The 26,957-nt window shown below is 32.5% G+C and overlaps 4 protein-coding genes and 1 long non-coding RNA gene across 6 annotated transcripts; 3 read left to right on the top strand and 2 right to left on the bottom strand.

Annotated features, from left to right (window-relative positions):
• Positions 1-380: 380 nt before the first annotated feature.
• DIP1 (DISCO Interacting Protein 1) lies at positions 381-5,430 on the top strand. Its single transcript, XM_014230153.3, has 5 exons — positions 381-586; positions 3,508-3,820; positions 4,396-4,728; positions 4,790-5,091; positions 5,185-5,430. Exons 1-5 carry the CDS (start codon positions 530-532, stop codon positions 5,386-5,388), a joined length of 1,209 nt encoding a protein of 402 aa, XP_014085628.2. The 5' UTR covers positions 381-529; the 3' UTR covers positions 5,389-5,430.
• A 1,044-nt stretch (positions 5,431-6,474) lies between these two features.
• On the bottom strand, positions 6,475-17,562 carry mahe (maheshvara). Its single transcript, XM_014230139.3, has 3 exons — positions 17,422-17,562; positions 15,337-16,858; positions 6,475-15,122 (listed from the first exon to the last, which is right to left on the bottom strand). Exons 2-3 carry the CDS (start codon positions 16,738-16,740, stop codon positions 13,788-13,790), a joined length of 2,739 nt encoding a protein of 912 aa, XP_014085614.2. The 5' UTR covers positions 16,741-16,858; positions 17,422-17,562; the 3' UTR covers positions 6,475-13,787.
• A 122-nt stretch (positions 17,563-17,684) lies between these two features.
• On the top strand, positions 17,685-18,097 carry LOC118683471 (uncharacterized). The gene is made up of 2 exons (XR_004979290.2): positions 17,685-17,795; positions 17,848-18,097. It is a non-coding gene; the product is annotated as an uncharacterized lncRNA (long non-coding RNA).
• An 855-nt stretch (positions 18,098-18,952) lies between these two features.
• Positions 18,953-20,192, bottom strand: LOC106614427 (NFU1 iron-sulfur cluster scaffold homolog, mitochondrial). 2 transcript variants are annotated; one of them, XM_036376163.2, is made up of 3 exons: positions 20,005-20,192; positions 19,704-19,906; positions 18,953-19,650 (listed from the first exon to the last, which is right to left on the bottom strand). In XM_036376163.2, the coding sequence occupies exons 1-3, from the start codon at positions 20,076-20,078 to the stop codon at positions 19,127-19,129; spliced, it is 801 nt and encodes a 266-aa protein (XP_036232056.1). In that variant the 5' UTR covers positions 20,079-20,192; the 3' UTR covers positions 18,953-19,126. The 2 variants fall into 2 exon arrangements, with proteins under 2 accessions (XP_036232056.1, XP_069966151.1); XM_070110050.1 differs by having other exon boundaries at positions 19,704-19,945; positions 20,005-20,181.
• Positions 20,193-24,668: 4,476 nt separating this feature from the next.
• On the top strand, positions 24,669-26,158 carry Ykt6 (YKT6 v-SNARE). The gene is made up of 3 exons (XM_014230110.3): positions 24,669-24,896; positions 24,961-25,117; positions 25,186-26,158. The coding sequence occupies exons 2-3, from the start codon at positions 24,993-24,995 to the stop codon at positions 25,658-25,660; spliced, it is 600 nt and encodes a 199-aa protein (XP_014085585.2). The 5' UTR covers positions 24,669-24,896; positions 24,961-24,992; the 3' UTR covers positions 25,661-26,158.
• The last annotated feature ends 799 nt before the right edge of the window (positions 26,159-26,957 follow it).

Raw genomic sequence — 26,957 nt, 5'->3', positions numbered from 1 at the left:
GTTCTCCCATTTGCACAGATTAGACGTATTCCGTCTATTTTTTGTATATATTTTTCATTGTGAAAAAATCTTTGAATACGAAAAAGCTAGCAATAAACCACTTTTCGTTTATTTCCCATAACTTTTCTGACATTTATATGTTTACCATAAAAGATCGCATATACATATGCAACAAATTATGAATTAAAGTACTAAATTGTCTATTATTTAAATTGCTAGTATATACATACATTATGCTGTTGAAGTCATAGTCTTTGTAAGTATAATATACCAGCGCTCGTCTTTTAACTTACTTGGCAATACCGTTTTGATTTTGACAGCAATGACGTTTTAAAAAGAAGAAAACACAAATAAAGAGGAATCGCAAAAAATACCCATTTCATTTCGTTTTGCCATGAGTTTCCAAGAAAATTGCCATCATTGATTTTCTGAGTTACATCGTGGTTATATCAACGTTCTTGTAAACAGTGAAATTATTAAACGAAAATTCATTTAATAGCGTTAGAATAACGAAAAAACAGCTGAAAATATGAATCGGTCGCGTCGGCCTCCTCAAAATAGAAATTTTGTGTCTGGCGGAGTATATGTAAGTAAATCATTCCTATTTTTATAAAGGTGTAAATTTTTCGAGTTTATGTGTATCTATCTTTCAATCGATTAAGCAATTTTTACAAAATGTATTAGTGCATACTCAAAAGCTGAAAACTAAAGAAGATCAGGACTTTTTGTAATATATTCGCATGTTAAATTTTGTATATATTTGAGAGTTTCTATTAGTTATGAAATTGTGCACTTGGATTCGGATTCGTGCATACATAATTTTTTCATGCTGTATAACTTTCTCGGTTATTAAAAATTCCTCTTTTCCGAGTAAGAATTTTCCGTATATATGTATGACTTAAAATCAATTGTTTGCTTATATGAGATCGATATGTCGCAAGTTGTATAATTTATATATAAACGGGCATAGACAGGGGTTTCGCGAAGCGCTCCTCGAGAATACGTCTCTTTAATTTGCTTATAAGAACTTCGCTTTAATGGCATACCTTCTCAAAAACGTTCATTTCTGTTCCTTTTATTTAATTTTTCAAAAAAAAAAAAAATTGTATGCAGCACAAGCAATGAATTATTGATGCGTGTAATTTTCTTCTACAATTGTTTCTTAGAATAACTAATATTGTTTATGCTGGTAAGATAGCCTCTTTACTGTTGACTATTTGGTAAAAAGACTTGGTCCAATCTGAGGTTAATGCACTTATTTTGTATAAGCACAATTTTTTATAGAATAACTATTATTAGTAAAGGTATTTACATATGTATGTATTGTATATAAGTATATACAAAAATATTATGTCATTTGTATAAGACTTGTATATTTTTGAGATTACCAGCATTAAAATAAAATTTTGCATTGGTTTAAAATATTGATTATTTTATTTCTTTATAATTTGCAGTGGCAAAGGTTGGTAACTGTATAAGTGCCCTGTACAATAGACTTGTTTGCAATAATTTTTAAAACGACTCTAATCCGATTGCAGACTTGTCATAACCGCAATCGTTTGCACAATTTTAGCTATCAATTTGATAAATTGAGTGCATTAATTGCGTGTACGGTGCGTAGGAAAAAGCTATGGCAAGCAGACATTCTTGTAATGGTAGACATTCGGGATTATTGCGTTTTACAAGCTGTTGGAAATGAGTCTATTTGATTTCTTAAATATTAGTTTTGTATATCATAGTTATGTACATTTACTTCGCTGTAAACTCAAACGAATATAATATAGGGCGTAGATTAGAGACAACGCTACAACTGAGAATATATGTGTGTATTTGTCATACTCTTTACATCAATAAAAACACAATGTGTCCTGTGAATGCATTGAAAATTCGATATTACGTTGTAGTTACATATGCAAATTACACATTTGTTTTAAAATTAATCGATCCTCCATTCTGTGTGTACACATTTTAAATTTTTAATGGGTATGAATGTTGAAAAAAAAAACTTAGTCCTGCCATACGATTTTTTAAGACTGAATATTTCTGTGGAGTATTCGACTGACCATGTTGTTTTTGTTGTTGTTGCAGCGGCAGTATTCTGTCAAGTTGCCAGTACTTGGCCGGATAAAAATCCGGGTCCGTTCCGATTACAAAATCCCGACTGTCGTGGGAACGGCCATGTTTTTCACACTCTTTGGCCACAAACTGTAGTCCAATGAAGGCCAATCTGGACTTCCAGTGAGCCAATCATCTGCTTTTAAGCCACTGTTGGGTGGTTTTTGCTTTGTATGCTGCAGATGAAACTTGCTAGAAGATCCAATGCTCTCCATTGAAGAGAGTATTGCTTAACTGCTTTAACTCCCTCTAAGGTATCCTGCTGGGACACTTTTGCTCCAATTTTAAACCCATTTACACAAAAGTAAAGTGCCTTTACAGGAGACTCTCTGCCAAACAGGGTAACATTTTTCATCAGTAAAAATAATACTTTCACGACTATTGACCTAGTATTTGAATTAAATTGCCACAAGCATTTTGTCAAAAGATGACCAGTTGACCGACGGTAGGCTATCATGTGCAGATCTTCTCAAAAAAGTTGATCATTGATGTGGTTGATATATATTTATATGTATATTTATCGTTCTCGATATGTTAAGCTTTTTTATGAGCTCATAAATTTCCCTTGCGCTTTTGCACACTTATGTAAAGCAATCACTGCAATATGATTTTCTATAACTCCACACTCCATTGTTAATAAGCGAAAGCAAGCACTGAACTGAAGCGAATTTATTCACGCTTTATGCATTGTAACAGTAGTTATGGCAAGACTAGGTACTTAAAACCTTATATGTATCGTAAAAAATATTAAAACGTGTAGGCATTCGTGAGAATTACGATTTTTTTTCTTAAAAACTGATGTGTGTACAGGTGAATAATAAGCATATGTAAAAATACATATTTATATAGGCTCAATCATGTATCGCATACAATGATTGAATGCAATGGTAACAATTCCGATTGATCTTTTGCATTCGTTTATTGTGTGAACTACAGTCAGCAGTTGTTAACGCATTGAGTAACTTATGTTGACTAAGGTAATCAAAGCGTTTTAGCTGTTAAATTGAGTAGTTTGAGTAATTGTAGTTGAAAATTTCGTTTGAGCAGTGGTTGTAGGAATGTTCATAGCTATTGCTAAACTAAGGTTTTTGAGTTTGCAATATCAATTGAATGCGATGCCAGCATGAATCCATTAACAACGAGTCAAAAACGTCGTTGCTCTGCAATATATTGATTTAATCAGCAATACGAGACACGAAGTGATCAACCAGAAATGGAATGTGATAAGAAGTGCACGTTATTGTGGTTTGGTTTGTAAAAGGCATTTGGTATTTGCAAAAAATGTGTAAGAAATTGATTTTTAGTTCAAAACAAAAATTTTGTTTAATAAAAAAATATTTATATCTACATCAATTAATAATTTATTTTTTCAAATCTATAAACAATGTATAGGATCCGCGACAATCGTATATTGATCAGCAAGCAAATCAAGGAGGCGGACAATATCAGAGACGCCAAAACCAAAATTATGCCAATAAAGCTGTGCGGAATGAAAAAACGCACCAAGTGCAGCAAGAAATTAAGGTACAAGAGCAACAGAAATATGAGAATACACAACCGCCACCATTAGAGCCACCGCCACAACCACCACAAATGGAAGATGATACAGCAGAAGAAGATATCAAAGCGGAGGATTCTGGCCTATATGATGAAAGTGGAAAATTGCAGTATAAGAATATATTTCGTACGCGCAAGAAGTCTTCCGGTATGTATATATAATTTATTATACTACCATTGTTTGCTAAGAAGTTTGTAACAGCCCGAAGGAAACGTCGGAGAGTCATAAAATATATGTATATACATATATATAAATGATCAGCACAATGAGCTGAGTCGATTTAGCCATGTCCGTCTGCATATACACGAACTAGTCTCTCAGTTTTTGAGATATCGATCTGAAATTTTCACATATCCTTATCTCGCCAAGAAGCTGCTCATTTGTCGGAACCGATATCGGACGACTATAGCATATGTAGCTGCCCTACAAACTGAACGATCAAAATCAAAGTTCTCGTATGGAAAACATTTGTATTTTACCACATATTTTCACGAAATAACAGTTTACGACAACGCAACAATCTACGAAGAAATTGTTCTTGCCCACAGCTGCAATACAAACTGGCGGATCTATACCTGAATAAAAATATTTGTATACCCTTTTATGTTATAAGAAATGCACCTGTGTAGGGTATTATAGCTTCGGTGCAGCCGAATTTTACGTTGTTTCTTGTTCTTGTTTATTACTTTAATTGCAACTATTTTTCTTTCTCGACTACACAGTTCGTGCCAAAGAGAAGAAAATACGTCAGAATCGTCAACTGCGCAAAACACTAATCCCTAAGAATGCATTGATGGTTCTGAATGAGGTCGTTGGCTTGACAATTAGCGAATTTACTATAACCAACGCTTCAGGTGGTGGATTTGTAGCTGTTGTTACTGTTAATGATAAACAATATGAAGGCAAAGGTCATTCTAAGATAGCTGCTAAGAATAGTGCTAGCGAGAAAGCATTGCGCGATTATGTGTTGGAGAAAATGCGTGAAAAGCCACGTTTGCGTAAGAGCTCCGTTAATAATGATGAATCTGTGGAAATGGCCGTTGATGCTCCCACTGGTAAGAGTAAAAGTAATATATAATTATTAGAAAACGTAACTCATAATGTGTTGTGTTTCAGAATCGATCAGCGAGAATGGCGAAGACGGGCAGCAGGATAATGCTGGTACAACACCGTTAATCGATGATGTACCCATGGTCAATTTGGCTTCATTCGCTATTTTTAAACTGTTTACTGAATGGGAGAACGAGGGTTATGTTGTACCGGAGTTGCGTGTTGCTCATCCGCCGCAAACAGGCTCTGGCAACGACAGCACTAATGGAGATGGCAACCCTCAATTCAAGCCACCAAAGGCGGCACCAATTCGCTCTGAATTGCCAAACAATTGGGAATCAATTCATCCTTCTACTTTACTTTGTATGGTAAGTGAAAATTTTGTTGAGTTCTACTTAGAAGATCTAAAGTTCTTGAATTTTGAAAAACACTAATTAAACGAAATCCCGTTTATAATGCAGATGCGGCCAGGATTGCAGTATCGCGAAATTGGCACAATAGGCGACCCACCAAATGTATTACAGCGCATGGGCGTTACCGTCGACGATGTGGACTATGAAAGCTCTGGTCGATCTAAGAAAATTGCTCGCCGCAATGTTGCCGTTTGTGTGCTAAACGAGTTGTTCGGTACTAATTTTGTCAAGGAGCCACCATTTGAAGAATAAATGAAATAAAAATATATTGAAAGTCTTGACTACAAATCTTAATCAATTTTCAAACTTCAGTATAGAAATAAAGATTTTACCACACAATTACTGAATTTTACAAATAATAAAAATTTTCGTTTGGAATAATGATGATGATCTTTCTACTATTATATATCCATAATAGTTTTCTAAAAGTAATAATTCACTACTACAGGGGTTCTGATGGGATTATCACAAATAAATATGATAAAAGTCGATTTGTATAAAAATCAAAAACAGATTTTGTTGTTTTTCTGGAGAATTTTAAAAAAATGTTAATTGCACAAATGAGTCCATTCAATTGAAAATAGAAGATCTTGAGTAAGAAAATTTCGTGGTAAAAATAAAGAACAAAGAAAACAAAAAAAATATCAAGAAAAAAATGTGATTAATCTATTTTTGGATGAAAGACATCTTGTGTCAGATTTTCTTTTAAGATAGCAGAAGAAGATTGCCTTGGACAATACCAAATTTCGTGAAGATATCTAATAAAAAAGATATCAAATAAAAGTTTTTCAGACAAGAATTTAATTGCTATATGGCAGCTATTTTCTATAGTCGTCCGATATCGGTTCCGACAAATGAGCAGCTTCTTGGCGAGAATAGGATATGTGAAAAGGTTTGGTGTGGTTTGCGCGCCGTTGGAATCATACCATAGATAATAGACCATATTTCTTCAAAAATTATGCCGGTGAGAACGTAACCGTAAATGGCGACGGTTATCGCGCCATAATAACCGACTTTTTGATGCCTGAAATTGAAGCTCGTCATCTCGGTGACATTTGGTTTCAACAAGACGGCGCCACTTCGTGGAAAACTTATAAACTGTTTAGGGTATAAAAATTATAATAATAAAGGTAAACATAATATAATATAAATAATAAAAGACGTGTGTTTTCTTCTGGATATATTATATTAGAAATGAAAATAAAAATAGTAATTTTACAAAAACAAATTTCAATCAAAAATCATATTTAAATATGATTACAATTCATGTTTAATGTAATGTGTTTTTTTTTCACCCATATTTAGTCGCTGTAATTTAACAATAAAAAATACATACAATGTTTTTATATGCCTGCTTTATTATTTTTATTTGAATGACAATAAAATATTAGTTTCATATTTTGGCTTTACAGAAATCTTATATCTGGCCCAGTTAATTGGTTGTTCTTAACTTTCTGTCGAATTGCTTTTACTTGTACATACATACATATGTATGTACCATATATTATGTATTATTTTGTCGTCGACGGCGCATAGGCTGCTTAATAGCAAATTTAGCTTGCTTTATGTTTCGACGTACGGTATTTATGTTTTATATGTATTACATTCAATTCAATACAATTCAATTAGATAATTTGCTTTCGTTTTGTTTGGTAACTTGATTGCAGCACTAAAAAGAAATGGTCGAGCAAAAAGTGTAACAATTTAATACGCTTTTCATTTTAAATACCAACTCATGTCATACCGCGATCGATCACCGATTATTGAAGAATCTACTACATCGAATCATTTCATCATTCACATTTCGTATTTCGCTCTCTCACAAACACCTGCATGCAAATTTATTCAAACTCTTATTGTGTGTATGTGTGGGTTGCATGGAGATAAATACGCACGTGTGTTTGTGTGTTCTTTTATTATACTATTTGGAATGAATTTAAATGAAAAAAAATAATAATAATAATAAAAGTACTTGACATTGCTGACTTCGGGGCGTAACATTGTAGTCTCACAGACCCACTAAAAGTTTTTATTTTTTATATATTGGCATATGCCGCAAAAGCCTATTTGCAATTTCTGAGAGAGACAAAAAAAAAAATACAAAATTATATTAAAAATACACAAAAAAAAAGTATAGCGTGATTTTCATTTTAAATTTCGTACATTTTCAATTATTATTATATTTTTCAAATAGTGCGACACAAACGCGCAACGGTACCTACTACTCTTTAAAAAAAAATGCGATAAACATTGAAATAAAAAATGGTAATTTATTTTTTTTGTAAAAATGGAATTTGTGCAGCAGAGCTCACTCACATTCAAATTTCATACTCAAAGAATGATTTGCGCTTATTTAAATATTAATTGTATACAATCATTCACAATGACTCTGCCAATTATTTTTTATATATGTATTTACTGATGTATAAAAAAAGCGTATTGCGAATACAAGTTATTTACGGAGATACATACATCCATATATTCGTATTATCTTTGCGAGTGTTTGAATGTACCTTTTTGCATATTTATGTCGGCCTCTTTTCAGTATGCACAAATATCGTATGTAATGCAAAAGGCTAATTCATGTACATACATAAACATATGTGGCACATATTCATGTACATATGTATACATATGACGAAAAGTTACATATAATAAATCTTAATGGTACGAACAACAGTAAACACTTTACACACTTCAGTCTCGTGTGCACAAATACATTCGCACCGACTTTTTATGTTACTTGAACGAAACTTTTTTCGTCATTCAAGTTAATATAAAAAAAAAAAAAAAAATAATTACTAATATTTTATTTATAAGAAAATTGAATTTTTCAGACTTTTGAAGCTGCATACTTGTATGCAAATATTTTTAATGCTATGCTCAAAAATATGCACGTTTATGTCTAGCATGGGCAAATATTTCTGTGCTGTTGTGTTGTTTGGTTATTTTTTATATTTTACATACGATATTTTTGTACTTGTAAACTTAATATATTTTAATTTGTTTGGATTTATGTATGTATGTATGTATTTTAGTTAGGTGGGCACATTGCGAATTGCTATTCTGAATTTGCGGAATTCAAAACTAAATAAATTCTCATTTTATGCTAAGAAAATATATAGCATTTTAAAAAAGCCAACAATTTGAAATGAACAAAATTCGTTTACCTGAAGAGAAATGAGATTCAATGAGAGCTAAAAACTATAATGGGCAGTACAAAATGTACAAACGAAAAAATTGAAAATAAATAGAAATTTATAGAAAAAAATATGTAATAAAAAAAATATATATATTAAAGAAGTATTAACAGAACAGAACAGAACAAAAAAATTAAAAAGAAAAAATCTATAAAAAAAATTACAACAAAATATTATATAAAAAAAAATTGAATAAAAAAACTAGTTATAAACAAAAAAAATTATATGTTCTGCAGTTTGTAATTTATTTTAGGTTCAATGATATTTTAACGTTTAAAAAAATTAAATATGCAAAAGAAAATGTAGCACATAATTTCAAAAATATTGATTTCTTACAGCGCAATTATCTGCGAGTTTAATAATTCAAATGAATAAATTTGCGGTAAACGAATTCTTCTTCACTTGGACTAAAGCAGAAACCACTTTCTCCCACAACAACCATTCATTCGCTCGGCGAAAATTCACAAATTTCCATTTTTTACATTAACTATTTTGGTATGCATATTTTCAAAACAAAATAAATAAATTACTTACAGTGTGCAAAAACCAATTGTGTTTTAGTATTCAGTTCTAACACTAATGCTTTTCAAAATTTTCAAAGAGGGAACCCTACAGCTCAATAAAAAAAAAATATTTGTATTTATGTTTGCATGTGAAATATTTCACACACAAAACGTAAGGTAGGGAAAATCATTTAATGCGTTTAATGAGAAACATTTTTGTTTGTAAAATTAGCAACTTATTTAATGTTTCATTTAGTTCAGCTACAGTTTCGCACAACTGCACTGGCGCAATACGAAAATTCTTTAAAATATGCAATATATATGTATATATATATATTTTTTTTGTACATATAAACGTTAGTTTTGTAGAGTTTGTGAGTTCATGTAATTTGTTATTTTTAACGTACATATGTACACATGTATATAATATATATATGTATATATAATAAAAAAAAAAGAAAAATATAGTATAGAATGTGCCTCATATCATCCATATAAATATAGTTTTGTTATCATATGTTTTTTTTTAAGTCTATCACATCACATTTTGTTGTTGGTTTTTGTATGCTAATTTTTATGTTGTCGCTTTGCAGTTGTTACATTCAATTTTTGTTTTTGTTTTTGCCATAATTGCAGCATTTTTCCATAACGCGGCTCTGCCAAAACAAAACAAAAACCAATGCATTTAATAAATACTGTTTTTGAAACAATATTTTTGGTTCAAAAGATTTGTTTTTTTTTGTCCCCCGATTTAGTTTCTTTGTTACGACCCGTATGACGGGCAATTCCTACATAGTTACCCTGCTAAACAAAGTATTTTTTGTTCACTGCAAAAACAACAGCAAAAAAATCACCTTTTTTTATGTATAAAAATAATTCTTTTGTTTTCTTTTCGATAAACAATGTTAATTTTCCAATTATGTGTTCGAATTACAAGCTACATATGTATGTATGTATAAAAAAAAAAGTGAAAAATAAAAACGTTTATTTAATTCAACAATTCTAGTCTGTTTTAACTAAGAGATCTTTAGGTTGAGTACAACAACATAGTTGAACATCATTGAATACTGCTAATATCCAAATTAATGCGATTCGATGAAAAATTCTCTTTCGTTCGTCACAAGTGAATTATGCCATGAAAGCTTATAAACGGCGATTGGCGTTTTGGTTTAGGTACTAACTATATGTTTGTTTGGCCGTTTTTTAATTTTTTTGGTTCTGGTTTGAAGTTCCTGCCCAAAAAGTAACTAGTACCTACATACATATAATGCAATTATTTGCCACGTAAACGAGTTTATCGCTTTTTCATCTTTAACTAACGAAATTGTTCCATACACATATGATGTATTTGCATATGCATACAGTTATACTCGTATGTTTTAGTAAGCCTTATGCTTTGCTACAAAACCATGTGATTGCTTCTGTGTTTAGTACATAGTTACATTTGTTACAACTTTTATATTTATAAAAAAAATATATAAATAATAATTAATTGTGAAAAATGCCATTTTCCAGTTGATTTTGTTTCTTAATTTTGCTTTTGTGTCAACAGCAAAGTTGGTAGAAACAATGTGTGAACTTGGTTGGTTGTTTAACCAAATGTCCCAGTTAATTACTACATACATACATTTCACTATGCTTTTGAGCAACGAGAAATTCATTTGCAAATTACTTAACTGCGTTAGCAATTGCTTAAGTATATACATACGTATATATGTATGTGTGTTTGTGCATACATGCTTAATGTATGACTGTAAATGTGTTTTTTTTTTGGGACTTTTTGGTTAGGAATATTCGAATAATTGCATTTTATTTAAGTGAAATACAAAACTATTTCTTATAAATTAACGTTCACGTTTTATGTTTTCGCTTATTTCCTCACATTTACACATATATATGTATATATGTATATATACTTAGCATACATATATATATGGCATTTAAAAAAATATTTATATTTGTTAACTTCTATCCTGCTTTGCACACTTTCAGTTTCTTTTTTGTTTGTTTGTATAATTTGACTTTGGCTTCGATACTAACAACTTTTAGCAGTTACATTTGTTCAGTTTTACTAAAAGTTTATTTTAATACTCTTATTTCTTCTCAATATTAAAATTCGAATACAAAGTCGCTTGCAGACTTTCGTGTTACTTCGGTAGGAATACGAGCAGCAGCAGAATAAAGCACAAAGTGAATGAACTCGCGACAAATTGTATATGCCTTTTTGTACTCCAATATTCGTTTTCAAAATTTTATGAACAAATATTTAATTCGAAGTGACTTTGAAGTAAATGTAGAGCAATACCAACATCTTGTTTGCAATACATTGTATTCAAAAGCTCAAACTATTGCAATTGCTTAAATAAAATCTACTTGAAGTTGAAGTAACCATATTTATATATTTATAGGTATTACTGCTGGAAAATGAGAGAATATTTCTTCATATGTTTCCATAAAGCGTTTGCGTGTATTTTTTTGTTACGTATTCCGTTCAGTGTGTCTTTAGAAAAAAGCATGTATTAATGTACATATGTATTACTATATTGTGAAGGAATAGTAATCTTGTCGCATGTTAAAAGTGACTTGCATAACTTTCATAAAATGTGTGTATATATGTTATTTGTTGTGTGCAGTGGCTTTTCAATTAGGGTTAATGTTTGGCAGTGAGTGTGGTAGATTGTGACTCATAAAACAAAATATGCAACGTTAAATATAGAAAATCTTAAATTTGAAAAATTTTAACAACAATAATCTCAAATCCAAAGCATTTTGAAGATTTGTTGTTTGATTTTAGCGATGAAAACGCTTTCATGTACATTTTAATAAAAGTTCTAAAACAGTTGGGTAGAATTATTTTTTTTTTTTAAACACTACCACAAAAGAAATATATACATATGTACCCGATAATTTGACGTTTACTTCTACTACACTGCATATGAATCAAAGCGTCATTAAAATACTGCTCCACACTAAACCCGGACCATGTTAGAGTTAACCAAAAGAAGTCTCGTCTTTGTAGTTAGTCTACATATTTTCAACAGCGTTCACTAACATGCTATTACAAAAAAAAAAAAATGAAAAGCTTTTCTGCAGCTTAACAGCTATTCTAACATACGAATATTCTTCACTATGATTTTGGTTTGTCTCATAAACATACATATTTACATGATCGTCGTTTGTACAAGTATGTTTGCAATTATTTTGATTCAAGTGTAAACTTGTTTTATGTTTGTATGGATGAATGCGGCGCATTTTATGATTCTTTTTTATACGGTTAAAAATTTTTGTATATGAATATGTAACTGGCTAGATTTGGCTGTTGCAATTCAATGTGTTTTTTAGGGATAATTAAGTTAAATTAAAATTACATTTGATATATTAATTATATAACGTTAATGCGTGTACTTCAATATTTTGAAGTTAATTGGAAATTGTTTCTCATTAGTAAAGGTTGTCTTTTGTTCGATTAAAAAAAAAAAAAAAAAAAAAAAAAATTATGAAATAAATTTAATTATAATTTTGTGGCAAGGGTAGAAGTAAAATGAAATTACAGCGTTACTTTCAATGATACTTGTGTCTGCTGCATGCAAATATCATCTTGGTAATTCTGCAGAATTTTACTTTTATCTCTTGTTTGCTTTAATACAATCATGATCTTCCACCGTAATGAGCTGTACCTGAGAAATCTATTCTAAAGTTAGTATAATTCATTTTTAGAAAAACAGTTATAAGAAACTGTTGAAAAAATATTCATTATAAAATAGGATAACAATATATATGTATGTACTTCAATCGATGCAACGCGATATTTCTTGTTCAATACAATTTTATGCATCAAATAACTTATAAACGAATTGAGTTGCATAGCAGATAATTTGCGTAATATCTCTCTTATCTCTTTTGAAGAAATTTTTATGATTAAATTGAAAGTGTGTTATTAGGGGGAACAAAAAGTTTTGTAGGGTCACATATTTGCGTACGAAACTCAGCAAATTTTTTATTTAATTTCATTTCATTTGATGCCGTTTTAAAAAGTTCAGCGTTTAAATTGTTGTTTCATAGTTACTGACTAATTTCTTTTAGTTGCTCGCTATTTTTTTTCTTTGTAATGTTCTTTCTTTTAGAAACCGGAACTAGGAATTTCGTAGTTACAAAATAATACAGAGAATTCAAAAAATGCACTTTGCAGTATTAGCTACATTTTCAAATGCTTAAAATAATATTTATTACCGCTACACCACAGTGCGGTGTATAAAAGCCAATTCATTTTTTTTCCATATGTTGATAACTAAGAATTCTCTAACATTCTTATACCAAAACAAAAAAAATTCATATGCATTAAAATAATTCATATTTTAAAATTTATGTGAAATTAAATTTTACGGTTTCTATGTAAGATGATAATTATTCACTGCTTATAAGTCATATGTAATTATTCAAGATTAGCCAATTTTGTGGCGTAGCCGTTTACACCGGCTACTCCAATAATAATTCCTTACAATAGAATAATGTTAATGTAATGTTTCTTAAAGCCGTTTTAAGATTATTTTGAAAAATAAAAGTATGTTTCACCGGGAATACTACCGTTAGTTTTTGTTTACAAATACACGTCTATATGCATGTAGGGACGTACATACATACAATGTCATATGTATTATTTCGCTACACATTCGTTACCATTTTCAATTGTTTCGTTCTTTACAATGTGTTTCTTTTTTTGTTTTTGTTTTCAACTCTCGTTTAAGTGCCCTTTGGCTCATACCGGCTTTATATATTTAATGTATACCTTGAACAGTTACCGTTTATCGATTATTATTATTTATGAATGTTTTTTTTTATGTAGTATCAATAAGTAAATATTTGTAAGTAAGTCGATAAAATTGAAGAAATGTATGTATATGTTATATGCTTGCTAAGTGCACTGCTATAATTCATACGTCTGATGCACTTACGCTCTTTGTTGCTGTTGCTGTTGTTGTTGCTGCTGCTGTTGTTGTTGTTGCAATACGTCAGCAGTGGTGGCTGGTGCCACACCGGCGGCAAACTGATGCGGGTGTGCAAAATATTGTGGCAAACCGCCATAAGGATTGGCAGCGGCGGCGGCAGCAGCAGCAGCCAAAACACCACTAGCATCATACATATAAGCAGCCGCAGTATTGGCAGCTGCAGTAGGAGGCGATTGTGCTGGTGCAGCATACAAAGCTGCAGCCGGTGGTGTCGACACATTGCTGGGATACTCACCGCCCAATTGACCACCGGCAGCAGCCACTGCAGCTGCAATATTTGCAGCAACATTTACTTGCTGTTGGTGTTGCTGCTGTTGCTGTTGTTGTATTGTGGCACCATTGATAACACCGTTATGCGGTTGATGCTCCACACCACCACCACCACCAGCGCTGCCATTAGCAGCTACATTCTGCTGTTTATCGTAGTGTTGTTGTTGTTGATTATATTCGCGTTTTTGATATTGCTGAAAACGTGGTACATTACCATTTTGTTGTGGAATGAATTGTTGACTACGTGGCCGATATTGCTGTTGCGGTACGTAAGCATTATTTTGTTGCATATGTGGCGGCATGTAGCTCATCATAGGCCGTGGACCGCCTGCATTAAATGGTGCACGTGGGCGATATGTGCGACCGCCATCGGGATTGTTGTATTGGCCACCAGCGCCGCCACTAACCACACCGGACCGATTATTCCAGTTGCCACCAGCGCCACCACTGCTAACACCGTTATGTGGCTGATACATACTGTTGTTTTGTTGCTGATAGTGATTCTGTTTTGGAGCGTATGCACCGTTAGCGTTGTTACCTGCTTGATAATTTAAGGGATTGCTGCGTTGTTGATGAGTTGGCTGTTGTTGCCAACGACGATTATTATTTCCGCGGCCATTACCATTACCACCTGATGAGCGTGCCAAATCCAACAATTCTTGAGGTGGCACCTGACCGGCCTCCTCCAATACAGAAATCAAATCGCGCGCCTGCTTGCCATTGTCCGGGGTAAAGAATGTGTATGCAGTTCCCAATTGCTGACAACGACCAGTTCGCCCAATGCGATGAACGTAATTTTCTGAAGAATTCGGGTAATCATAATTGATAACATACTGTAAATCCTCTACATCTAGACCACGAGACGCTACATCAGTGGCAATCAAAATATTCGATTTTCCATTGCGGAAATCTTTTAGCACTGAATCGCGTTCAGGTTGCGACTTGTCGCCGTGTATAGAGGTGGCAGTATAACCTTCGCTGCGGATAATTTGCAAGATTTCTTCGACCTAGAAATTTATACAATTATTATTGGTTGCATATTCTTTTATCCATTAAATGTTGTTATTTTCAGAAAACTAAAGCTTTTAATTTCACAAAAATATAAAGAATGTAGTTCGATCATTGCATTTTTTATGTTGATTATATGATTTTAACTTTTTCTTATTTCTGTTGTAAACACACAAAAAAAAATAATTAAACAATTTTCTTTTCATCACTTACCTTGATTTTAGTTTCGACAAAAATAATTATCTTGTTATTATTGTTTGCAGCATTGTTTGTTGTCGGTGCAATTTCTTGCAGTAATTTAACAATGCGCTGAGGTTTCTCCATTTCTTGACATATTTCAACCATTTGACGTATATTGTGATTAGCCGAAAGGTTCATTGAACCAATATTGATGGAAATGTAATCCTTTAGGAAATCTCCGGCAAGTGCCTGTACTTCTTTGGGCCAAGTTGCAGACCACATTACTACTTGTCGATCAGGACGAATTTGTTCTATTATTTTACGGATTTGTGGTTCGAAACCCATATCAAGCATACGATCGGCTTCATCCAATACCAAATAGGTGCAACGTTGCAAATTTGTGTTACGATTTTCCAAGAAATCTATCAGTCGTCCCGGAGTTGCAATAATGACTTCCACGCCTCTTTCTAAATCACGTGCTTGAGGTACTTTTGATGAGCCACCAAAAATACAGGTATGGCGGATCTCTGGCTTAGACAAGTGTCCGTAATCACGTACAACGGATTGAATTTGTTGGGCTAATTCACGTGTTGGTGCTAAAACGAGAGCTATAGGTCCTTCTCCACGTTGCAGTGGTGGTTGATTCGCAATATGCACCATTGCTGGCAACATGTATGCCAAAGTTTTACCAGAGCCCGTTTGCGCGATGCCAACCAAGTCACGGCCACTAAGCGCAATCGGCCATCCTTGTGCTTGAATAGCAGTAGGCTTTGTAAAGCCTTGACGCTTCATTTCTTCTATAGTATACTCTGGTAGCGAACACTCCTCAAACGTTGACACTGGATGTGGAATACCATTACCGGATACAGTAATTTCTAATTCATTTCGCAATTCGACGATTTGTTGTTCACTCATGTTCAGTGTGTTTTGATGTGGTACATAGAAATTTTTTTTGAAAGGTTGTAGGTTCTCCCAGCGTGGTATTTGTAAATTACGTCCAGGATTTTTTGCCTTTTCACGTTGTATTTCAGCTCTCTCTTCTTTGCTCAATAATCCCAAATTAATACCGCCATGATATCCGCCATTGTTTGGTTGGTAACCACCATTGGGTTTCTGATGACGAGGTACGAAATTTGGATTTTTACCACGAGCTTGGAAACCACCTGGATTACTAACGCCGTTCCCGTAAAAGCTAGGGCCACCACTTGTCATCATTGAATTAGAATTATTACCGCCACGGTAGGTGCTTTGGGCACCACCATATAACCCCGATCCGCCGCCATAGGGCATACCGGCATTGCTGCCATTATTCATGGTGTTTCGCTGATAATGTGGACGTTCAGGACGTGGGCCAGCCCCTGCCCCACCACCACTATAAAAACCATTTGAGTTAGCATGTGGGCTGCCGCCATTCACTGCATAGCCACCTGCGTACATTTTATTTACTTTTCTGGCAAAGTTTCGTCGAAAAGTGGGTTTATCTTTTACGTCCTTTTTTCTTCAACTAATTGACTTCTATTATTCTAGAATAAAAGTCGTATTTTCCACGTTGCTTCTATTATTTGAAAGAAACGAACGAAACGAAACATGAGAATTAGAATTTTTTAGTATATACATTTAGTGACGTTCGAGTGACATTTTAAAAAAGGTAGGCATGGTTACTTGTGTCAGTTTTTAATTTGAAGCATGGATCAGCGCAGTCGACAAAAACTTTTATTGACACATAAAAATTCAAACGTTAATACATTTTTTTGATAGGCATGTGTACGAGTATGTATATTTTTCATTATGTAAATATTGGATATAATACATTGTATGACTCTGTTCTTTTTACTAATCATGCTGTAGTGGAGTCGTAAAGAAAACCACATGGTTGCCGTTCGTCAGATGGCAAGGGGGTCGACTTTAAGTACATATGTATCTAACTACAACTATGTACATACACATACAATTTTTTTATACGTATCAACTTCGTAAAGGTACGCTTGCCGTCGTTGAGAAAATCAATAGTGCCTCGTTTTTCGTGGCAAAGGGAGAAAGCGCTTACTTAATAAAAACAATAAATAGGATGCGATTTGAGTCCTACTTATATACAAGTAATTTGAATGGTTGACTTACCTAACTTTGTAGTTGAACACTATTTCACTGAAATAGTTCAATTTATAATTTCCGCTTCGATGCGAAGTTCTTTATTACAGTTCTATTGTAATAAAACTATTCCAACTTTTTCGCAATCAATTAAAGCGGATGTAAAAATTATTCTGCTTTAGTTTTTTGTCTGGCCGGATATCGCTACGGTTCTTACAGCAGTCAATGGTTATATTTTTCCTTTGAATACTTGAGAAGCCCGAAGAAAATTCAGATTTTTCACTAATTTTTCCCTTCACTTTGCTGCTTTGTTCGTCTACTGCGTATTTCACTTATTGTTACGAAAAAAGTAAATATTTTACGTTTTTCGAAGCATTAGTTAAATTTTCTGTTATACAATAAAGGTAAAATACTATTATTTTATTGTATTTTATTTTAACTAATTTAAATGTGCAGGAATAAGCGAAAACGACGTGATGGCAATTGAACGAGCAATTACCAAACTGTGACAAACGAATGAAGAAAACCCGAACGAAGCAGCGAATATGATGGCGGTTGTGCGGGAAATTTTTTTGATGCAGCTTGCAAATGGCGTCTGCAGACGGGGTGATTCATGCGAAATAAGAAAATTTTGTAACAATTTTCAATTTCTGGAATTGAATATTCTAAAAAACTTTTTAAACAATTTAAAATTTATATATGTACATATGTGTTTTGATTTACAAAAACATAAAAGTTTTTATTGTGGGCAGAGTTGATTTTAAAATAAAGGAAAAGCTCTTAAAATTAAGGAAAAGTTTAAAAAAAAAAATTGAAATTGTAAACTTGTTATCCGATCTTTCAAGCTAAAAATTTGTTTTACCTTAAAACATAGATTTAAATTGTCATAAGATAATACCTTAGAATATAATAACTTAAACAAAAGTTCTACAATTTTTAACTATCTAAAAATACATCACTATGTTAGATAATTTTTAAAGGGATATTTGAATACAGAATGTATTCAATATTTCTTTTTTTTACAAAACTTGTCAATAATAAAAACATCAGCTTTTTAAGCTATATGAACTTTAAAGTAAAATGACTACTAGTTCATATCCATCTTAATGAGAACTTGTTTAAGCATTCATCAAAATGGACATAAGCAAAGAAACTTCTTTAATTTTGACGTCAAATAACCACCATGGAAGGTCAATTGTAGAAAAAACCGATAAAATAATAGAAATTGTCGGCTGTTGGGAACCATTTAAATATGCCTTGGTATAAAAAAAACAAAGATGTATGGATGATAAACGTTAAGGCAAAAAAGACTCATCAACCCAATTTCCATCTGCAATGTTATTGATCGGTAATAATTTCATTATTGGTGATGAAAAATGGGTCACATCCGACAATATCAAACGAAAACAGGCAAATTCAAATCTCGGTGAACCGGCGCAAATGCTGGCCCACTCAGAATAGACGGTCAGGAAGGTTTTGCTATGTGTTTGGTGTGCGGTTTGAAGGGAACCATCTACTATGAGCTGTGGTCTACGGTAAAACTTTTAATTATGAAACTTCCTTTAGAATAATTTCATGTATAGTTATAGTACGTCTATACATGTTCATATTATTTGTATTCATTCAAATCAACGTAACATCTTATATATATATGCATATACCTACATTATATACCCCGTTATACTGCGTACAATTTGGTACATTTAACAACATTAAACTAATAATATTTAGTATTTTAAGCTTGGGTTTCATTTGTCGGTGAAGGTTCTTTCAACTTGATTTTGCTGTCGAATTTTTCAAACTCTTTTTCTGCGAACTTATCCACTTTATCAGAAACTTGCTCAACTGATACTACTTCGGGTATGTAAAATTGCAACATATTTTGTACCCCATTTTTAAGTGTAACAATAGAGCTTGGACAGGAAGAACATGAACCTTGCATCTTCAACTTAACTACACCATCTTCATAACCCATATATATAATATCTCCACCATCTTCTTGCACAGTGGGTCTGATACGACTGTCAAGAAGTTCTTTAATCATCATAACCACATCGTCGTCGTCATCTTCGATTTGCGTATCTGAATTTGGTTTAGCTTCGTTCAGTATTGGTAGACCGCTGGCAAAAAAGTCCATTATTATAGCAAAAACTTCTGGCTTAATAATAGCCCAATCCGTTTCTTCTTCTTTAGATATTGTTATGAAATCGGCACCGAAGAATACAGCACGCACCCCATCGATACGAAAGAGAAGCTTCGCTATTATGCAGAATAATGATTATTTGGTTTACATAATAATATAAAAAAATTACCTAAGGGACTACAATACGCTGAGGATACACTGGGAAAGTCGTATGTATTACCTTTTCCTAGTACGTCAGTGCCGGGCAAAAATTTTAGACTGTCCGGGTTAGGTGTGTCTTGTGTCTGTATAAACATATTGCGGCGATATTGATAAAGTGGAACGGAGGATTTATTATCCAACAGCGCCTTATTTGTAGGAATCGCTCCATAACTTTGAAACGATGTTAAATTTTTCGTTGGAAGAAAGCAACTTGGAATTTATTAAATTTAATATAGTTTCTCAGCATTGTAGTTTAATGATTTACTCACCTATTAAATAAGCGATTGCTACCGCGTAAACCTCCCACTGAACTACGCAAGGAACGCAAAATCAAACGAGACATTTGTAATTTATTATTACGGACTTCCAAAATCTTTTACATCGACCACAATAGAATCAAAAGCTACGATCAGCTGCTAATGTTATGATTAAAACTATTGCGAATGGTTGCAGTATATCAGCAGAGTTACCAGTGCTAATTTATCCGTTATTGCAGAGTCAATCCATAGGTACTAGCAATAAGATTAGAAAATAAATATATAGTATATATTATAGAATCATAGAGTATAGAATGAGAAGAGACAATATAGAAAAACGTTCAAATGGCCAGTAAATTGTAAACAAAACGTATAAAACTGCTATAGCTATATCATCACCGGTATTTAGATGACGTAATTTTGTTTTGTAATTCTTGGTCTCATCTTTGCCACAGCTTAAACGGAAAAAAGTAACAATTGCCCCCGATTCTCGTTTCTTTGATCCCAAGTCCCAGATGCTACTTAAATGATGATGCCACACGTTTGAAATGCAGAGATCGGACGAATATGTGCGTTTTTTTGGTTTTCATATGGTTTAAAATCGTTTAGTCATTCAATCAAAGAAACTTGGTACTTCAAGAGATCAATGCCACCACTTCTTGTGTATTTGCAATTTCTGCGCGACCAGTGGAAAGCAATTTATAATGAATGCAAAATTATTTCAGCTAATTTAGAGAATGGCAGGGCGGTTTTACCATTAGCAAGGAAAAACAAGAAAAAACGTTAACTTCGGTTGCACCGAAGCAATAATACCCTTGACAAATACAACAGACTCCTTAGAAGAACTTGATTCCGATCGTTCACGGTGTATGACAGTTATATGCTATAGTGATTCTATCTGAATAATTTCTTCCGAGATGCCATTATTGCCTTGGATAAAGATCCGTTCCAAATTTCGTGAAGATATCTCGTTAAATGAAAAAGTTTTCCATGCAAGCACTTGATTCTGATCGTTAATTTTGTATTGCAGCTATATGCTATAGTGGTCCGATATCGACAAATGAGATGTTTCTTGGTGACAAAAGGTGAGGTGTTAACTTTCAGATCGATATCTCAAAAACTGAGTCACTATATCGTATATATACAGACAGACAGATGGACGGACGAACAGACAGACGGACATGGCTAAATCGACTTAGCTCATTATATTGATCATTTATATATATTGGATCTTCAATTCAATATATTTTATGGGCTTCGACGTTTCCTTGGGGTGTTACAAACCTCGTGGCAAAGTTCATATACACTGTTCAGGGAACGACCTACATGAAGTGCATGCAAATTGCGGTAAAGCAGAAATTGAATTCAAAAGCAATCGTTCTCATTTCTACAAGTATAGCAGTTCCATGATATGAAAAAGATGAACTCAACGCAGCTGCAAAAAAAATTTCAAAAAAGTATTCCGTGTATGTGTCTGATAAGTTGTACAAAGAATTCACCACAAACACGTTTACGATGCATATTTTGAAACCCGTCTTGATCATAGACTTTTCCCAAATATTTGCATCGCTTTGAGAATATTATGCACTTTACCCGTTTCTGTTTCAAGTAGTGAACGTTCGTTTTATTGGCAGGATTTTAGGACTAGTTACACTGTGCTTAGAGGCAAAATTAGCCAGGAAGTTGGATTTCCAGACTATTATCGACGCATTCGCTGCCGGCCAAAGCTCACTTCTGAATTCCAAATAATTGAAGATTGGCGGATTTTAAACTACATGTTCCAAAACTTAACTTGATAGTCAACATATTTCAGAAGAACCGTTTTCCATTAATTAGACCGATAAATAAATGTTTGAAGGAGATGTTTCTGTCTCCCTATTAACTGCTAAGTTTTGCTATTCCTATATTCATGTATTCAGGTATAATCTGAGAAAATATTTTTGACTGAAAGTGTATTGTGAAGCTGATTTAAATATTATTGATTTTCAAAATCGTACCTAAAGCAACTTGTTCCACCACCCAACATCAACAAGAAAGTAAACTTAATACAGATGTGATAAGAGCATAAAACATTATGAATAGTTAATATGCTTTTTAGATGTCAGTCGGTTTGACGCTTGTATAGTACATATGTAAGTATTTATGTACAATAAAATGAAAATGTGATTATAGGAAGTTTAAACACTTTGAGTCAATATTGGTATGCTCTATATTTTATAAACACAGTTGTTTATTTTAGCAAAATTAAATAATAACTATAATAACAAATAAAATTGACATACAAAAATAGTACCATTTCCTAGGCCACTTGATCTACCTCCGCGGACAATTCGATGTTCTCTTCGCGTATATAAACTCAATTTAAATTTAATTACGTTTACTGCTTCAACGGTTCCGTAATAAGTACAAGAGTATGGAGTATGTATACAATATCAAGTACACGCTTTAATAAATATGGAATTCCATTAATCGGTCTAGGTCTAAGTAATATCGGCTATTTTTGTATTTTAGTATTAATGTCACAATTTATAATAACTCTAAAGTTCACCACAAGTTAATTACAAAAAAAAAAAGAAAAAAAGAAAAAACCCTAACTTCGTTGGCACCGAAACTAGAATACCCTTCACAGATGCATTTCTTATTGCACAAAAGGGTATAACAAGATTCTAAAAAATTTTCAGCTTCATGTACAAAATTTTAAATCGATATCTTAATAACTCAGGCTATTCTCTTGGCGTATAAACAGACGGGCGGACTTGGCTAAATCGACATAGCTCGTCATGCTGATCATTTATATATGTAAATATACATTTTAAAGGGCTTCCGACGTTTCCTTCAGGGAGTTACAAACTTCGTGACAAACTTAATATATTCTGTTTAGGGTATAAAAAGCTCTTCTACAAAACCAGCTTTACAAATAATGGTTACGAATTTCAAAAATTACTTCAACGGCCGGAAGTTATATATAAACTATCAAAAACAATTGTTATTCTTTGAAAGCTACATTGTAATAATATATTAGACAGTATGATTCGGTTGAAGATCTTAAATTAGTTTTACCTTTCAGTTATTTAATATGGTACACCTTTGTAAGTTCGAAAATGAAACTATTGTATTGGAATATATTCGTGTTGGCGGTGCTGCTTTACTTTGTTAGCATTTCTAATGCTCAACCAGCGACTTCTCCAACTAGTCCAACTTCGCCCACTGCGCCCACTTCGCCAACCTCGCCAACCTCGCCCACTTCACCAATTGCAACAAATTCACCACCTTCAACAACAGCACCAACTACAACAACTTCTCCGAGTCTAACGCCCAGTGGTAGCCCACAGGCACCTTCATCATCCGGTAATCTCACACCAGCTCAAAGAAGGAATGCGGCTCGCCGGAGAAGAATTAGAAGAAGACGGATAAGGCAGAATATAGCTCAACGTAGAAGGAGAAGAAACCGCAGGCGGAGGAGACAAGCTCGACGTGCTGAGAGGGTACGCCAAAGGAGACGTCAGAGAAGACAACAAAATCGGTCTAACAGGCTATTAATCGTCCGTTCTTAGATAACAAATTTTTTAACAAATAAATGTTTTTATTTTAGTTTTTAATAAATTCCTAAGTATAACGTTATTGCTGTTTAATTTAATTGAAACCACTTTAATTACTTTATGGCATTTAAAATACTTACACGTATTATTACGTAATAAGTGTAAAATAGTAAAACTACATTTGTCTTTATGTACATCACTAATGTAATTTGAAATATCATAAATTTGTATTTACCAATGTATACTTTATGCCTTTATTAAGGAGTTCGGGGTAATCAGAATTTTCAAAAAAAAAAACGTTTTTTTTTACATTCTCTTGAAGTGTAATATTTTAAAATAAATAATAAGCAAAGGGTTTCCGGGTTCTGTTCTATTTTTGAAACTGATGCTCAATGTTCGGTAGATTTCAATGATATGTATACAGAATTTTGAAGACATGAAAAAATATTGCCCTGATCGATTTTTTTAATTTAGATTTTTTTTTTAAAAAGTAGCTGTTAGTTTTTACCGGAAATCTGGAAAAAAAATTCCTGAGGCCGAAATTTTGTTAATTAAAAAAAAACAACAAAAAAAAAAAGCTTTGATCAGAGCACTAGATTATCAATTAATAAAGCTATTTTTTGTCCCTTTGAATTTAAATGAATCTCCAAGGTTTTGTGATGGGTAACGCAAGGAGATTTGGTTGGAACTAAATCAACACATGCCATTACTTTCAAAATTATTATTATTTTTTTCAAATTTCTGTTAATTGAAGTCGAAACCTTATACGATGCTTGGTTTTTACTTTATAAAATAAAATAATTTGCTTTAAAAAAATATTTAACATTTTATTTCTTTAATGTCTTTTGCTACACCTCACCCTTTGGTAATATCACTACTGCACATCATTGTCTGTGTAGGCAGCATATTATGTAGAAAGACTTTTTCTTGCCACATTTAATTTTTTTTTCACATATTAAAAACAAACAAATAAAGTAAAATTATCTTAATAAAACTGTATATTTTTAATTTGTGTTAATAAAAAGTGCACATAAAATATCATTTTTTAATTGCTCACATTTAGTTGTAAATTCTAAAAAGATTAGATTTAAACAATGTGGCAACATTTTGAGAAAATTACATTTTGATTTGACGGATGACGACATAAGATAATAGACAAAAGTTTGCAAAAAAACACACACACTGAATATCAAAATTTTAAAGAAATTTAATTCAGAAGGAAAAATTATATTGCTGTTTTTGTTAACATAAAATTTTGACTAAACAACGCATAACCATCAAAAATACAATAAACTTCGTCTGGATTCTTAATATATAAGTGGGACCAGCTTATTGGTGAAACTTCGCTTGCGTTTAAACAGTCAAGTGAGTATAATAATCGTGTATAATAGTCAAAGATAATATTAACAGTCACGTTTTTAACAAATAGTTTTTCGAGCAAGTCAGCTAAAAACAAAAACAATGGTGAAACTATTTGCACTGAGCATTTTTTACAAAGGTTCTGCGGAAGCTCGCCTATTAAAGTCTACGTACGACTTACAGTCATTTTCATTCTTTCAACGCGGCACAGTTCAAGAGTTCATGACGTATGTATTTGTTAATCTTCATATTATATTTACACCAACTAGCCGCTATACAAACGTTTTACTCTCAGTTTTGCATCAAAAACCATTGTGGAGCGTACACAACCCGCCATGCGACAGTCAGTTAAGCAGGAGGCGTATATGTGTCATGTGTACGTACGAGCTGACAATTTAGCTGGTGTATTGATTGCTGATCATGAATATCCGCAGCGCGTTGCTCATACGCTCATCACAAAAATCTTAGATGAGTTTAGTGCGAAAATTAGTGCAGACCGTTGGGAAACGGGGTCTGATGCAACGATTGATTTCAGTACATTGCCTGCTTATTTAGCTAAATATCAGGACCCAAAAGAGGCAGATGCATTGACTAAAATGCAAAACGATTTAGATGAAACTAAGATTATATTAAAGAATACAATTGAAGCAGTGCTTGAGCGTGGCGAGAAGCTAGATGACATGGTAATTAAATCAGAAAATCTTTCTATGCAAAGTAAAGCATTTTACAAAACAGCCAAAAAGACAAATTCATGTTGCAATTTTAGTTAAGTGATTTAGATAAGCTGAAATACATACAAAAAAAAACGATTTTTCGCGGGAAAAAACTGGATTTTTTTTTATATATTCTTTGAAAACGTATGTATACTCGTTATGATAACAGAATGTGTTAAGGTGAAATTAGTTGAAGAGAGACACGAAATTATGTATGCGAAATATAAGAGAAAAGTGCGTAAAAGTAACTCATAAATTCAACCCATTCCAAATAATTGAGTTTGATTTTTATCAATATATTGTTTTGTTATGAAAAATATGGAGGAAGAAGTTCGAGAAAGCCAAACACTCTTTTGGCGAGTGGCACTGAAAATGTTAAGGATATTGCCCAAACACTGTTTATATACATATGTATTCATATTGCATGTTTTTTTTATAAGATATTTGATGAGATTTTAGGTAACAACATATATCTATAAATAAATTTAAGCAAATGTTAGTATGTATATACTTTTAATTAAATAAAATAGGCGATGACAAGTTCTGCACTGCAAACACATGATTTTTCACAACAGGCTTAAAAATTCCAAAAAGTATTTTATGCAACAAATATGAGTAATGATCCCGAAAAGTTGAGTGAAAATGAGTTCCGAATTGCACAAATTGAGAACAACTATATATTTGACTTTTAGGCCTCGGTAACATACTTGTACGTATAATATATTGTATACTGGACTGAATTTCTAGTTGATTTAGGAAACGTTTTAAACTGCAATTATTGAAGACATGCAATTAATGCATTGAAACATTCGGAGGTACCACAAAAATTATTCAGTACATCTCACAAAGAAGACAAATTGCAGCAAAACTAAACTGCCTACTATTGCATGCACATTTTATACAAGTGTAAAATTTATAAAAAGATATGTACTTCAATATATTGCTATTGTACCAGTCTTGCACATATTCAGGAAAATAATTGCTAAGTATTTGTTTTACAGCAATAGATGGATGAGTAGTAAGGCATAGCATTAAAAAAACGTAACGAAATGAATTAATAATAATAAAATTAATAAATAAATGTTTGTAATTTTTGGAAAGTGTATTTGAAGAGACTAGGTTATGCGGATTATTTAAAATTAAAATATGCAATGAAATTATATTTTTTTGATGTCTAGTGTACGAATTATACGAAAAAAACTGTTGTTGCAATGATTTGCTTAATTTTGTCTAAAAACCATTTCTTATACTTAAAAAGTATCTCTGCAAATTTATATGTAATACTGTTATATATGTACATACATAGGTATACTTTTTGTTTTTATGCCTTAAAAATGTGCTAGCATATATTTGT

The sequence above is a fragment of the Bactrocera oleae genome, chromosome 5 (genome assembly GCF_042242935.1).
Source record: "Bactrocera oleae isolate idBacOlea1 chromosome 5, idBacOlea1, whole genome shotgun sequence".
Classification (NCBI taxonomy): domain Eukaryota; kingdom Metazoa; phylum Arthropoda; class Insecta; order Diptera; family Tephritidae; genus Bactrocera; species Bactrocera oleae.
The sequence above is the reverse complement of the archived record's forward strand: the minus strand, read 5'-3'. Positions and strand labels throughout refer to the sequence as shown.